Here is a 16,192-nt window from a genome sequence, read left to right as displayed (position 1 = left end):
TGTAGGACCATATGTTATAGCTCATCATTGCAACCTCCTTTATGCTAGGTGTTGATTTGCAGATTAAAATTATTTACTCAAAAATGACAATTTTAATGTGACGCTCATGAAAATTTTGAGATTAAAAACATTATTTAAAGTGTGAAATACGATATGAGAATTTGATATCGATACAAATGTATTTAGCAAATCTCTAGGAGTCAAGTTTACGCAACCTTGTTGCAGTATGCCTTCAGAATACCTTTACTTCAATTAGGTCTTTTGAATGTTGTAACATGGCCTGGTTTACGGTTTGTCAAAAAAAGGATATAAGGCTCAAGTTTGATTTTAGCACACCCCATTCTACTTGATGTTCTTCAGTCCTACGTTCAGCTAACTCAACAGGTGCATTCAGTTTCCAAAAGAAATTTTGATGATTTTTGGAATCAATGAGGTTTGCTTTCGTTCTCTGGAGTGGCGGACACCCTTTTTATTGGTAGTCACATTGTTTTGCTCTTGCTTTTATTTCTTTGATGAAGATTTTTTGATTCTTTTATTATCCCTAATTTTTTCCTGGACTGATTTTTCGAGTTTGTAGTCCATCGGGATGCCCTAATTTTTTTTGTTATCCTTTTTTGAAAGATCGTGACTACCGTGATATTGGTTATTGGGAGACAACCATTGTAAAATTTTGGATTTTCAACCTCTTCGACATCGATGATGCATAAGATGTGATTAATCCCTTGATAGGATGTTCTTTTTTTGGAATTTGAATGCACAACCAAGATAACTAACGACTATCTTGCCCTTGGTTAAGATTAAAGGATTTTTTCGTACATAAAGAAACACCAACTTCTAGGATCAGGAGGTATGACGAGGGATTATCTTCCTTATTCTCAGGTGTTTATGAGGTGAAACAATGCCTTACATTATAAGCAAAGTTTTATTCGAAAGCACACTGCCAATAATTTTGGGTATTTGTTCTTCATCATTCTCCATTTGACCCTTACTTAATTGAAGTGGAAAAGTATTAATATTGTTTTTTTGTTTTTTTTTTCAAAAGGAAAATAGTGAATTAAGCGTGGAGTGGATACAAATGGATTGACTCAAAAAATACATGCTCATTTTATTAATATCACCATGGTGAGTAGCAATATTAAAAGCAAACAGTACTTTTACAACAAGAAAATGCAAATGAAAAGGGCTAAAGATGGCCTAAGGATGGTCAATCTTTGTATTGATCTACCAAGGCTTCTCTGTAAAGCATAGAAAATTCTGATCAAGAAGCTCTTGAAATTGTTTCTTGGAGGCAAAGCGGACTTATGTAGAGTGCCCCACGTATCAATCATGGTACCCGCATGTGGCATTAGGATTATGCTTAGGAGGGTAGGGAAACCTTCCAGGCTTGATCTCCTTGGGCATAATTTCCCCATCATGAATCAGAATAGGAAGCACATGCGTATAAGACATCGGAATCTGATTAAAGCAGGGACGTCTCTTTTCTTGATCGTTGTTCCTTTTGCTGATTTGGTTCTGCTTCTGTTTCTGGTTGCCTTGAGTAGGCTTCTGATTTGGTAGGGGTAAATTGGAAAATCTCCTATAGTTGAATTCTGGATTTTATCCATCTTTAGTTTGTTCCCAATTTGTTCACCAACCACAACTTGATATGAGAAGTCTGTTGTCATACTATCCATCAATAGTTCTAATATCATGTTGACCTTGCCTTGGGTGTGATCCAAGTTTTCCTTGCAAATTGCTTTCTCATGCTTAACCTTTTCCATGATTCCTCGACAACCGACTTTTAATCAAATATCATTGTAGGGGAATCATCGCCTTCTGGGCGAGGAGGGGAAAGGGTGAGCTTTTTCTGGTTTGTATGCATGAAATGCAAATGTATGAATTATGAATATGTTTTTAGTTTTCAGGGAATCCTGGAGTTGCTGTCAACTGTAGAGTATAGAAGTAAAGATAGAAGATGAAACCAGTATGGCAAAAGGAGAAAATAATTTATGTATTTATGAATTGGTATGTATCATTTATGTATGGTTTTATCATTTTTGATTGTTCAACAATGACTGGCAATTTGGAATTCCCTAGAAACGATGCATATGGAATGCAAATAGATAAGCTAAATCCATTGATTCAAAGGTCCAATGATGTAATAATTTAGGTTCAAAAGTCTGGTATATACATGATGATACAATAATGGTATGCGATAATATAGGTTAAAGGTTCAACATATTCCAAATAGTCTATATATACTTCTTGATGAAGGTTCAAAGGTTCGACGCATTTATGATTTTCGAGGAATATAGACTCTATTGTTTCCTGCAAAAAAAATCCCATATCCCCTCACAGGTAGGTTCTAGTCTTCAAAGGTGATCCCTAAAAGGCCTCCCAGAGTCATGTATCCAAATGAAAATTCCTCGCCGCAATAAATGTTTGCAGGACAATGGTACTTCCAAGTGAATATAGTCTAGGTGTGGGTATCGTTCCAACCCAATGGAGGTTGTTACCGACATTATTCTCAAAGTCCAATTGTTATTGGCATAATTTTCAAAATCCAATTATCATTTGGTACCTAAAGTCCATTTGTCACTGACACCATTTGCAAAGTTCAATTGTCAATGGCGTCTCTAAAGTCCAGTTGTAACTTCCATCCCGATTTCAAAATCTAATATTCATTGATACCTAAAGGCCAGTTGTCACTCGCGTCCCCTATTAGATTCCAGTTGTAATTGGCACCCTGTTTTCAAAGTCCAATCATCATTGGAACCGTTTAAAGTCCAGTTTTCGTTGTCCTCATATTTTAAAGTCCAGTTGTCACTGGCCTCATCTTTGAAAGTCTAGTTGTAACTGACACCAATCGTTAGAAGCTGGTTGTTACCAATGCCTGCGGTCTATTAGCAACTTTATTCGCACATACATAGAGTTTTATTACACTGTTCATCCTGATGTTTCATAGAAAGTCATGTACGATTCTTCATTTTTAAGGAGTTCCCAAAAGATTTGATGTTTTTCTTGTTAGAAGACTCCAATGTTTTTGTCTTGATTGAATTCTTTGTCAATAATCCTTAAAGCCTTTTGCATGGGTTTTTTCTTGTTAAAAAACTCCCGAGTTTTGTCTTGGATGATTTCTTTGTAAAGAATCTCCAAGTTTCTTTTGTGTGGATGACTTTCTTGTTAGAAAGCTCATGAGTTTGTCTAGGGTGAGTTACTTGTTAGGGATTTCCTTTTTGTTTGATTGGATGATTTTCTTGTTAGAGAACTCCAGAACCTCATGTTGGATGATTTCCTTGTTAGGAATCTCCAAAATATTTGATTGGATTAATTTCTTGTTAGAAATCTCCAAAACTCTCATATATTTAGAAGAGTCTGCTTGTCATCTCTAACCATTCGATAATATTCCTCTTTGAATACTCCCTAGTGTATTTTGTCCTACCAATTGTTATCCCTAGCCGTTACCATGTATCCCCATCATTTCCCATAGGTCCGCCTTTCATTCTTTATCCATCATAATATATCCAATTAGGGTTCACCTTCTACACCTGATATCTCTAGAAAACCAAAATGAAAAAAAGAGTCCTTCATGCATACATAACATATCATATCACGTCATCTGCATCCAGGGATAAAATTTGGGTCTTCTGTATTTAAATATCATTGACTAGGATATTATGAGGATTGTCATCGCTCATACCATTTGACAAAGCTATTTAAATAGGGGCAGCTGTCACACCCTAATTTTGCCCATGAATTACTGAATCAATACATTTATCATGTCAATCGCATCATCTGCATAGCATAACATGCATAATACTTAAAATGTCGACCAAATAAAATTTTCGGATATACAGACAGATCGGTTGAATCAATTTTCTAATGTACGTGAAATTATCTGGCCAAAAAATTCAAAATCGAGCTTGCAGACATCAGTTTTATTAATCTATGGTTTGCATAGTTTAACATGGTGTTCTCATTTTATTTTTTCGACTCTTTTTTGTCGCACTTTGATCAACCAGAGTCTTTTTAACCGATCATTTTTTACTTCAAAATTTGATCAAAACCTATCTATTTTCTAAAAAATTATTTCGCACTGACTATTTTAGTGCATTCATTTTAATTGTTCGAGCATTTTTGTGCTCGATTTTTATTCATTTTGAATCCTTTATATTTAATTTGTTTTGTCAAAATATTCGGAATAATTAAATAGAATTATCTATATTTTTTATTCGATTTTATTTTGGCTATTTAAAATAGTTTGAATATTATTTAAAGTATTTGTTTTAAAACTTTTTTAATCACTAAAATCATTATAAGGGGGCATTTGTGAATTTTCAAAATTATTAAAAAGCCTAAAATGACGTGTATATATATTAGTGATATTGAGAGGAGGAGAAAGAAGACCAAGGAAAACAAATACCATTACCACGCGGTGTCGATGAAAAGAGAATTTGGGACTTTTTTTCTTCAAAATTTGAAGAGAGAGGTCTGAGTTTCTCTTTTCATATGGAATCCTTTTCTTTTTTCTTCTTATTCCGTTTTATTTGTTGATCGTTTATATATATATATATATATATATATATATATATATATATATATATATATATATATATATATATATATGTGTGTGTGTGTGTGTGTGTGTGTGTGTGTATGTGTATATTTTTAATAATGTTGTTTGATTTTTTATAGCTCAGTTTCGATTCGGTAATAATATATAATTTTGTTGGATAGTGCATGTGTATGTTATGCTATTTTTATTTTATTTTTCGATTACGTTGATCTGACGTAAAAATATTGTAACACGAATGAATAATAAAAATTATAATTTGTGTGGGTTGTTGCTATTTTATTTATGCTTTGGTCATATTTGTTCAGATCGAATCATGTTGACACGCAATTTGCATATATGCGTGTGCATGATGCATGACATTTGTGTTAGTTCGATTCAATTGTGATATTCGCATTCTTGCGTTACCAACACTGTTAGTTGTTTTTTTAGCACGTTTAAAATTCACTTTTGCTTTGCGTTTCATTATGATAAATTTGAATCGGCACGATTTTAATTCATCTTGCGATGATCACGTTAAGTGTAGCAAGTTAGTGTAGTGACAATCCGCATTTATGCTCCTACCAATTCACGTTTCAATTCGCAATTTGTGCTTTCATTTATTCTTATTATATTGTTGCTTCTTTATTCGACTTGTGATGACCGCTTACACGTTATCTATTTGCCATTTTGATTCGTGTTAAGATTCAACGATCTAACATTGTTACGTTTAGGTCAAATTTAATTTGTCATGGTAGCCTTTCGCGTATGCGACTTTGATTTCGCGCATTTGCGTCATGATTTTAATTTGTGCATGTTTTCATTTCATTTTACATTTTCGATTCATTTGTTGTGGGTGTGTGATGTAAATATTGTTTATGCTCTTGTATCCCTTTATCATTGTTGAATGCTTGGATGTATATTCGGTGTTTGTGGCATCAAATTATGCCTTGTGCTTGAGTTCACGTCACTACGTTTGAATTCACACCCCTTTGTGATCCAATTCGCACCCTTTGCGTTACCATTCGTATCCATCATTTCAAACCACTTTAACCATCGACTCCAACCTTTTCAAAACCATTTTAAAACTATTTTACATTACAAGTTCAATGATTGATTCAATGTCAAGTTATTTTTAAAAATCATTTTCAAACCACCTCAAACCATTCTTATCAAACCATTTCGCAAACGATAATCAAATGATCGATTCAACGTCAAGTCATTTTTCTCAAATTAAAATAAAAAACATATAATACTTAATAAACACTTTACAATAAAGATGAAAAAGGAACGTGGTGGATACCACAAGCTCTAGAGGCTAGGATACGAGATGGATATCTCGCATATCTGAGTTGTTGCCATCTCATTAAAACTTTCAATGTGACTTTCATAAACCTTTTCTCAATCAAAAACCTCAACACATCTAAAAATATCAAACCCTTTTACAAATAAGATGGAAAAGGAACGTGGTGGATACCACGAGCTCCATAGGCTAGGATACGAGATGGATATCTCGCCCATCCAAGCTCTCGCCATCACTCAAAATACATCCAACACATCAAACTCTTTTTCTCCGTCATGCAATCACTTTCAAACCTTTTTCACAAACGAAAGGTATTTTGTCTCGAGACGATGCAAGATAACACTTTGTCCACTTATATGTGTGAGTAAGCTAGCGGCGTTTTCCTACGAATGTTGATATCTCTATCCATTCGACTAATTGCAAACGTTCTCTTTTCCACTTGTCTTGGGTAGCAAGCAATGTTTTTCCGTCAATTGAGATAGAATAGATTTTGCTAAAATCGACGAACAAAGTAACATTTTTTATCCAGAACTATATAATCTTGAGTTCTCAATCGCATCTGAAGATACGTAGGAGCGAGATTAAAAGTCTCATCAGACACCCTAATACATAATAAACCTTTTGTTCATATTCTTTTTTCCTTTTAACTCGAGAAAGTCAACATTTCAAAAGCTAACACTCACGCACACAACTAACCAAACGGTTCCTGTTTAATACAACGGACGTAAGGGGAGCTAATATATTTCTCTTGCGTAACCAACTCTGGAACTCTAATTTGGTTACGACGATCATATATTTGTCGTCCTTTTAGGAGTTTTATCAATATTTTCTCTTTTTCTTTTTTGGGAATAAATAAAATTCGTGAAAACTTTGTTAATCTATCCCACGAGCATGCGAGCACTTTATGAACGTCATGTTCTTTTTTTTTTTTCTGAGGTGTGACAGTATGTGATTCTTTTTTCAAATTTTTACTTTATTATGAATTTTTCCATAACTAACTTAGACGTTGCAGTCCTAACTTTGCAAGTAACTAGGTCCACTGAGTTAGAAATACAAATAGAATGATTTGAAGGGTTATGATTCTCATTACAAGTTACAATACATATACAAGAGAGAGAGGACCATTCATGATCCAAGAATCAAGGGAACTTAATGTACAAGCTACCAATAAGGAAACTAATAAAGACAAAATCAAATATTCTAATTACATATGATTTATGGTTAATTACTGTCAAAACAGTATTAAGTGACTTGTCTAACACCCCCCCTCAAACTTGAGGGTGATGTAATTACTCCAAGTTTGTCTCTTAACAGATTAAACCTTGAGTAAGTGAGAGCTTTGGTGAGGCAATCTACAACTTGGTCTACTGAGGGTAAATAGGCAATTGTGACTTCATTTTGTAGCACTTTGTCGATTTCAATGTGTTTAGTTCTAGCATGCATCACTGGATTGGAAGCAAGAGCTTTAGCACATAGATTGTCACACCACAAAATAGGATTTCTTAATTGGGGCAATTTTAACTCTTGCATTAATGAGCATGTCCACGTAATTTCAGCTGCCAAGTCTGCCAATGCTCTATATTCTGACTCAGTTGATGATCTTGACATTACCTTTTGCTTCCTTGAAGACCAAGATACTAGAGTTTCACCAAGAAAAACCCAGTGCCCTGTAATTGATTTTCCATCATCCATGCTTGTTGCCCAATCTGCATCTGAAAACCCTGTGATGTCTAGATCAGTTGATGGTTTAATATGTGGACAGTGATCAATGGTGCCTTGAAGATATCTGAATATTCTTTTTATACCTTGCCAATGTTTCATTGTAGGAGAACTCATGTACTGACTCAATTTGTTGACAGAGAAGGCTATGTCAGGTCTTGCATCTTTCATCGGTTCCCCCTCAATGGTAAATTGTCTACCACTTACCATTGGTGTTGGACAAGCAGTGACTTTTTCAAAGTTGAATCTTTTGAGTAAGTCTCTAATGTACTTGGATTGCTTCAAGTACAACCCACTACTGTTTCTTTGCACTTCAATTCCCAAAAAGCAGTGCAATTGGCCAAGATCTTTTAATGAGAACACAATGTTTAACCGTTTGATAAAAGCTTCCAAAAAATTGTTATTGCTACTTGTGATGATGATATCATCAACATAAATGAGGAGAAAGGTTGTGTGATCAGTACCGTTGAGAAAGAATAGAGAGGTGTCACTTTTGGTGTTCTGAAATCCCCAACTTAACAATGCATGTTTGAGGCTATCATACCATGCTCTTGGTGCATGTTTCAAACCATAGATTGCTTTTGATAGTTTGCAGATGTAATTTGGATGTGTGGAGTTGAGAAATCCCTCTGGTTGATGCATATAGACTTGTTCTTTTAGGTAGCCACTTAGAAATGCATTATTTATGTCCAATTGTCTAATGTCCCAATTGAGATGAACTGCTACTGACATGATAATTCTAATTGTGCTAGCCTTTGCCACATGACTGAATGTTTCATCATAGTCTAATCCAACAGTTTGCTGAAAACCCTTAGCAACTAATCTTGCCTTTCTCCTTTCAATGGATCCATCTGCTTTGTACTTGGTTTTGAAGATCCATTTTGAGTCAATAATATTTTCTTGGTTTGTGTATGGTACTAGATTCCATGTGTGATTGGACATGAGAGCTTTGTACTCATTGCTCATTGCTTCCTTCAAAAGTGGACTAGTGAGTGCCTCCTTCACATTTCTTGGATCAGTTTCTTGTATTTCTAATTCAGTTAGACCAATGTAGGGTAATTTTGGTTTATGAATCCCTGCTTTGCTTCTAGTGTGCATTTTGTGAGTTGCCACTGCTTCATGTTGATCATTGATGTTATTACTTGTCTCAACAGTGTCTTCATTTGATGCCATAGTTTCAATGTTGTTTTCCTCTACATTGATTGAGTCACCTTCACTTTGAATAGTGAGTTGTTGTTGAGTGTCAATACTTGTAGTTGGTGAGCTGTTGTCTTGACTTGCAACTGGTGTAAGAGTGTCCTGACTTGCAGTTGCTTCTGTTTCATTTGTTGAACTCGAATTATCATTACCTGCACGACATAAAGGAAATAAACTGTGTAAATGGTCAGTATTGGTTATCTCTTCCAATGGCCTTTTTATGTTGAGGAACCATCATGAAAAGGGAAGTGATTCTCATTGAACATAACATGTCTTGAGATAAAGACTCTTCCATGGGAGTTGAGACATTTATAGCCTTTGTGAGAGTTGTTGTAGCCTAGAAAAACACATCTTGTGGTGTGGAATTGCATCTTATGTTGATTATATGGTCTGAGACAGGGATAACAGGCACATCCAAAAGGTTTTAAAGCTTTATAATCAGGTTCCTTTTTGGTGATTAGGGTGTAGGGACTTTTATTGAAATTTGTTGTTGAAGGCAACTTGTTGATCAAATAAACTGCAGTTGAGAAAGCATCCCACCAAAAAGACATTGGCATTTTTGGCCTGAGCAAGTATAGTTAAGCCTAGCTCAGCAATATGTCTATGTTTTATTTCAGCTCTACCATTTTGTTGGGATGTGTATGGACAATACATTCTAAATTGTATGCCCGCTTCTAATGCTTGTTTCTGAATTGGTTTGAATTCACCACCACCATCACATTGGATAGTCTTTATTTTTTTGTTCAAATGATTTTCCACCAAGTTTTTAAATTGAAAAAAAGCATGTATGGTTTCAGATTTATGTTTTAAGGGAAAGATCCAAGTAAATCTGCTATAGTCATCTATGAAATGGACATAGTATTTAAAATCAGAAGTGGGATTTATTGAGGAAGGACCCCATACATCAGTGTAAATCAAATCTAATGGCTTAAGGGCATGTGAACTAGAAGACTTAAATGGTAAAAGATGCATTTTCCCAAACTGACAAGCTTCACAGAAGGTAGGGTGGTCACTATCACTAGGTGGTGTCTTGATCTTGCAATTCTTCAAGACTTTGTCTAGCACTTTATTGTCGGGATGTCCAAGTTTTCTATGCCAACTTTCCTTGATTGAAAGGTAAGCACAGGGGTCATTGGACTTATTATCTGATTCTGAGAGTTGGTACAATCCATCTTTAAGTCTCCCTCTTAGGAGTGCCTTCCCTGTTATTTTGTCCTTCACAAAGCAACAATCATCATCAAACTCAACAGTGATGTTATCATCATGAGTCAATTTGGATATACTAAGTAGATTTTTGGTAATGTTTGGTACATATAACATGTTATGCAATTTAAGTGAATTTAAATTGGATGAACTTGTACCAATAATATCCAGCTTAGCACCATTTCCAACAACAAGTGAATTCTTACCATTATGCTCGGTTAAATCTTGAAACTTTTCTGTTTGATGTGTGACATGATTGCTTGCACCACTGTCAAAGTACCAATCATAGTCTTGTGCATAGTGAGGTGAGGCCAGATATGCACTGTGTGTATCACCTTTGTTTGCATCAGTTGATAAATTTGAGTAAGATTTGTCAAACCTGTGGAAGCAATTCATTGCTATATGACCTATTTTGTTGCACACTTGACATGTTGGTTTGAACATTCGTCATCTGCCTCTGCCTCCTCTATGGTTTCTGAAATTGGAGCCTCTCCAATTTGAGTTTTGTGTATTTGAGTTGAACTTGTTGCCTTTGTATTCAGTTTTGTTGACAACGTTTGCAGAAGCATTGAGAGACATATTTGTGAGTTTATTGAGTTGATCGAGCCTACTTTCAAAGGCTAAGAGTTGAGCTTGTAGATCAACCCAAGTGAGTGATGATTGATCTGAGAGTTTGACTACTATAGGGTTGTAGTCAAAGTCCAAACCATTCAAGATTTGAATGATTAGATCTGAGATTGTGACAGGATTACCCGTGAGCTTTAGTTGATCAGTTAGCTTTTTCATCTTAGTCAGATACTCCTCCATTTTTAGATTTTCTTTTCTTGTACCATGGAATTCAGATTTCAAATATGTGATTTGAGATCTGGATTGAGCACCTGCCAAACTTTGAGCCTCATCCCAAAGTTGTTTGGAATTTTCACAGTGCATCAACTGTGTTGCAATGTCAGTGGTCATTGAATTCAATAACCACCCAAGCAACATTTGGTCATCTACTACCCCTTCTTCAAGGCTTGGATTTTTGGTCTTGTTTGAATCAGCAGCAGTGATAAACTCTTGAGGGCATTCTTTTGTTCCTAGTATAAAGCCATCTAGTTTACAGCCCCTAATGACAGGTAAAACTAGTGACCTCCACAAGGGAAAATTATTTCTGTCCAGCTTGACAGAAACTGATGTTGGTAGGTCATTTTTCTTTGAATTAGTAGCGGTTGTCATTGTGGTTATTGTGGATCAAGAGCTTTCAAGCTTAAAGCTCTGATACCAAGTTAGAAATACAAATAGAATGATTTGAAGGGTTATGATTCTCATTACAAGTTACGGTACATATACAAGAGAGAGAGAGGATCATTCATGATCCAAGAATCAAGGGAACTTAATGTACAAGCTACCAATAAGAAAACTAATGAAGACAAAATCAAATATTCTAATTACATATGATTTGTGGTTAATTACTGTCAATACAGTATTAAGTGACTTGTCTAACACACTGTATCGAGATGGGAGCTCAATCTCAACGAAGAACTCTGGTTAAATTTTACGATCATCATCTGCTTCTATTATAGAACAATAACAATCATCACATTAGGTTAAAACTAGTTAGTGCTTGAATATTGCATCTCCACACCAAATTTTAATGTATTACATACTTAAGCTCTCTCATTTAATGATGTTTAATATTTATCTTTCAGTTTTCTTCCCAAACACATATAATACCCATAATCACACTAATGAATTATAAACACTAATATCCTCAATAAAAATATGTTGAGTTCGAAAGTTTGTCTACAACTCAAAACTAAAAGAATTAATTATCATAACAAGTTTATGAAACATTATTCAATGAATACAATTTGAATCATAAAAGAGTTTATTGAGATATTGAAATAGACGTTTGAATCTACAATTCTCTATTTTTTAACACTTAGACTATAAAATTAACCCTCAAAAGATTAAACATGGATGTGTGCAAGGATTCGAACTTATAACTCCTATAATTCGGACAACATTTTCATTTTGTTATAAATAATTTGAGACATCTATCATACAAACTTTTCAACCTTTCAATTCCCAAACTACAAAATACTACTAATAATAAAAGTCCCCCTAATCCATAACTTAATTTACAGAGCCACAATAGAAGATTGTGACTCATTTTATCATCCAAAAGTTTTACCAATGCCTCAAACACTATGATCATAATAACCACCATAACTTATATGAGCTCTGCTCAATGGAACACCCCTTACTGCTGCAAATGCTTCATTCAATTTCGTTGCATGCTGCACCACTTGCTTAATCCTCTGCAATTTCAATTCATATTTTTACAAGAGATTAGTTATCAACAAAATCAATATACAATGAATATGATCTATATACTATTCAGATACGTTAGTTATTTAACGTATTAAAAAATAATTTTTTTCTTATAAATTGAAAAAAAAAGATTATATAACAATAAAAGAAACATGGGTTAGACCTTGTCATCAGTGTAGATCTGGATCCTAATAGTATGGTCTTTCTTGTTTCTTTGTTGGCTTCCAAACAACAAGACACAAACTGTGGCAGCAACAACACCAAAAGAACATATAGCTCCAACTCCTGTCAAACTCCATTTCCATAAATTAAAACGACCGTTCATGTTCTCTCCTTCTTTCTCATTATAGTACATAACAACGTTGTTGTCTTTCTCCATGTTCTTCATTCTAGGAGATGTCATCATCTCCATGTCCTCAACGGCATCAAGTTGAGAAAACAATCCTCTACCACTACAAGACTTTGGTGACTCCAATTTCATGTCAACAAATTTGTTTTCCTTCACATGAAAGAAAACTTGTGAAACACTGTCTTCATAGGTGTGTTCTTTCACCAATTCTTCTTCACTTGGAACTTTCTCAATTTTGGGTTCAAATTGAATTGGAACATGGACAAGTAGTTTTGGTACTTTTGAGGATTCGGTTTCAATGAGTTTTGTTGATTTTGGGGAGGTGCAAAAGTAATCTTTGTCAAAGTTACTGATTGAGTCTGAGAATGAGTTTCTTTTTCCTAAGAAAATCTGTTTCTCATCATCAAGAAAGCCATCATCGGAAAGAATGACCCACTCATTAATATCCATCTTCACAATGATTCTTTAGGATCTGAATCTTGATCTGTAAGAGTGATCAAAAGAAATAGAAAGGTTTATATAGGGAGGTACTAATAGCAAATAATAGCAACAAAAGGAAGAAAACAAAGGTTTTTGAATACAAAGTGTTAATTTGTGAATCAAACTTGGTGGCTTTTTTGTGTTGAATTTTAAGACTAATAATAAGAGTATAAGAACAAGATCTAAGCCACCATTAAGTGTTTTTGTTGTTATTGTAACGTGGAGAGTGAGTTGTTGTGTCGTTTATACATGGGTTGAGTGAGTGTTAATCCATCTTAAAAATGACAAACCAGGGAATCAATTGAGTGGGTTCCACCTAGCAAGATAGCCTCTACGCTAGGAATTAGGAAATTAGGAATCTTCTTTTAGATTGGTGTTTCTTCTAAGATTTTTATTGGAGATTGGATAATTAGTTAGTAAATAATTACATGATTGCTTTAGCTTTGAATAAAGGTGAGTTTTGATTTGAATGGTTAGGGAATATGTATATAAGGTTGAGTTATGGTCAAGCTTTGTATGGGAAAAAGAACAAGAGTAGTGGCCAAGCTAAGTAAAGATAATCTTGTTTATTGTAATTGTTAATGGTGTGGTAATTTTATAATAGGAAGAGGGTGGTTTTGTTTCAATCCAAACGAAAAGAAAAAGATAATAAATGATTTTTTTTTGTTAGGTTGCTTGGTGGAGTGTGCTCTTGATGATATTGATGGGTTGTGAGGTGTTGTGGAGCCAAAAAGACCATACAATAAGGGACCTCTCCAAACACAAGTGCACATGATTGGTAAATTGAGAATAAGTGTCCATAATTGGTGTCATTCAGGATGTCTTTTCCCTGATTTATGGAACACTTGAAAAAAAACAAAAAACACAAAAAAATAAAAAAAATAATATATATATATATATATATATATATATATATATATATGTGTTTTTTTTTTATACAGTTTATTATATGTTATAGTTAATGTGAGACTTATATATAAGTATTCTTTAACAAATAAAAATACATATTTTATCACACCCCCGCGGTCGAAGCGGGAGGTTAACGAACGCTTATATTGGTCCGAAAATCATCAAAGATAATTTTAAGGATGTCTTTGGTGAAGATATCAACAATCTGGTACTAGGAAGGAACATGACACGAGCTTGACCACGGACGACCTTCTCCCGAATAAAGTGAATGTTCATCTCAATGTGTTTTGTACGCTAATGCTGGATAGGATTTCTGGATAGGTAGATAGCACTAACATTGTCATAGTACACAAGCGTATCATGGGAAATAGGAAAACGAAGCTCCAAGAGAAGGTTGCGGAGCCAACATGATTCTGAAACCGCTTTAGCAACGCCCCGCTATTCAGCCTCTGCACTGGAACGAGAAAGTGTGAGTTATCTCATAGACGACCATGAAATTAGGTTGTCACCAAGAAAAACACAATAACCCGAAGTAGATCGACGAGTGTCGGAACATCCACCCCAATCAACATTTGTGTAGGAAACAAGCTTCTTGGTAGGAGAAGGATAGAGATGCAAACCATTTTGTAAGGTGCTTTAAATGTAACACATGAGCGTTTTAGTGCAAGCATGTGCTCAGTGCAGAGAGCATGCATATGAAAACACACCTGCTTTATAGCATATGAGATGTCAGGACGGATAAATGTGAGATACTGTAAAGCACAAGCAAGACTCCAATATAATGTAGGATCAGCATATGAAGTACCGACAAAGATACTGAGCTTATGTTTGGTGTCAACTGGAGTAGCATAAGGTTTGCATGAGGCCATGCTTGCTCAACCAATAATGTCATTGCGTAGGCACTCTGACTAAGAAACAATCTTTTTGCATGTCTTGTCACTATAATACCTAAAAATTAACTCAACGATCTCATATCCTTCATAGCAAACTCGGAGGCAAGAAGTGTCATGATAGATTTACTTAGGTCATGAGAGGAAATGATGAGGATGATGTCATCAATATAAAGTAAGATGTAAGACATGTCGGAGCCACGCCCGTAGATAAATAGAGAGTGATCAGAGGCATTATGCTGAAATCTAATGGTGGAGACATAGTCAATAAAATGTTGGTACCAAGAACGAGGTGCTTGCTTCAGACCATATAGATATTTCTGCAAGCGGCACACATAATCTGGGTGATAAGGATCACGAAAACTCAGTGGTTGATGCATATAGACAGTTTCATGAAGATCAATATGTAGAAAGGCATTATGAATATCTAACTGATGAATGAGTCAGGACCTGGAAAGAGCAATGGTGAGAATAATGTGAATGGTCACAGGTTTCACTACAGGGCCGAAAGTCTTATCACAATCCACTCCTGCAATTTGAGACCCGTCATCACCTAAGTATCGAGCTTTGTATCGCTCAAAACAGCCATCGAATTTCTTTTTATGCTAGAAAACCCACATACAAGGAATAATGTTAACATCACAAGGTCGAGGAACTAAATTTTACCTATTATTTCTAATAAGATAATTAAATTAAGACTGCATTGAGGATTTCCAATTAGGGTCATAAAAAACAAGTTTATGGTTTTTGGGAAGAGGGGAGATGGTCGGATCATCAATGGTAACAAACAAGTTAAAGAGTTTCATAGGTTTGTAAACGCCCTTCATGCATCGAGTGGCCATGGTCCGGGTAGGAGGTGCGACATGGGCCAGTGGTGTGGGTGAGGGAGAGGTATCTAGGTGATTCGAGGAGAAAGATAGAGGAGTGACTGGGGAGGCTGGTCATATATGGTGAGGGTTAGTTATAGGTGACTGTTTGAGAAGGTCATCTAGTGAAGACTCTAAAGATGTATGACCCCACTGATGTATAAGGGGGGGGGGGTGTAAAGCATCAGTGTGTTTACCGTGAAAATTGGTAAACAATCTCTGGTCTCCAAAAATGGTTTAATTTACAGGATCAACCAGTGGATCCTAGGACATGTGCTCTTGTTAATTTGAAAGTCTATGAACACTTCGACAATGCCCATGATTTGAGAATGTTGTTTAAAGTTTAAAAGTAAATGCAGAATTTGTAAAGGAATTTCAATAAAAAACTTCAAAGTAAATTGCAATAAGAAAGAATAATTGATAAACTGCAAA

General features: G+C 35.1%; 1 protein-coding gene across 1 annotated transcript; it reads right to left on the bottom strand.

The window, feature by feature from the left end:
* Window positions 1-11,947: 11,947 nt before the first annotated feature.
* LOC127126635 (uncharacterized) lies at window positions 11,948-13,342 on the bottom strand. The gene is made up of 2 exons (XM_051055594.1): window positions 12,430-13,342; window positions 11,948-12,253 (listed from the first exon to the last, which is right to left on the bottom strand). The coding sequence occupies exons 1-2, from the start codon at window positions 13,063-13,065 to the stop codon at window positions 12,134-12,136; spliced, it is 756 nt and encodes a 251-aa protein (XP_050911551.1). The 5' UTR covers window positions 13,066-13,342; the 3' UTR covers window positions 11,948-12,133.
* Window positions 13,343-16,192: the final 2,850 nt, after the last annotated feature.

This window comes from Lathyrus oleraceus, chromosome 3 (genome assembly GCF_024323335.1).
Source record: "Lathyrus oleraceus cultivar Zhongwan6 chromosome 3, CAAS_Psat_ZW6_1.0, whole genome shotgun sequence".
Lineage (NCBI taxonomy): Eukaryota > Viridiplantae > Streptophyta > Magnoliopsida > Fabales > Fabaceae > Lathyrus > Lathyrus oleraceus.
This window is presented reverse-complemented; position numbering and strand designations above follow the sequence as displayed.

Bases quoted from the DNA above. Each gene is read 5' to 3' on its own strand.
- LOC127126635 (XM_051055594.1), bottom strand. From the start codon at position 13,065: ATGGATATTAATGAGTGGGTCATTCTTTCCGATGATGGCTTTCTTGAT. The intron at 12,254-12,429 runs GTCTAACCCATG...TTGAAATTGCAG, and splicing joins AGATCTACACTGATGACAAG to AGGATTAAGCAAGTGGTGCA.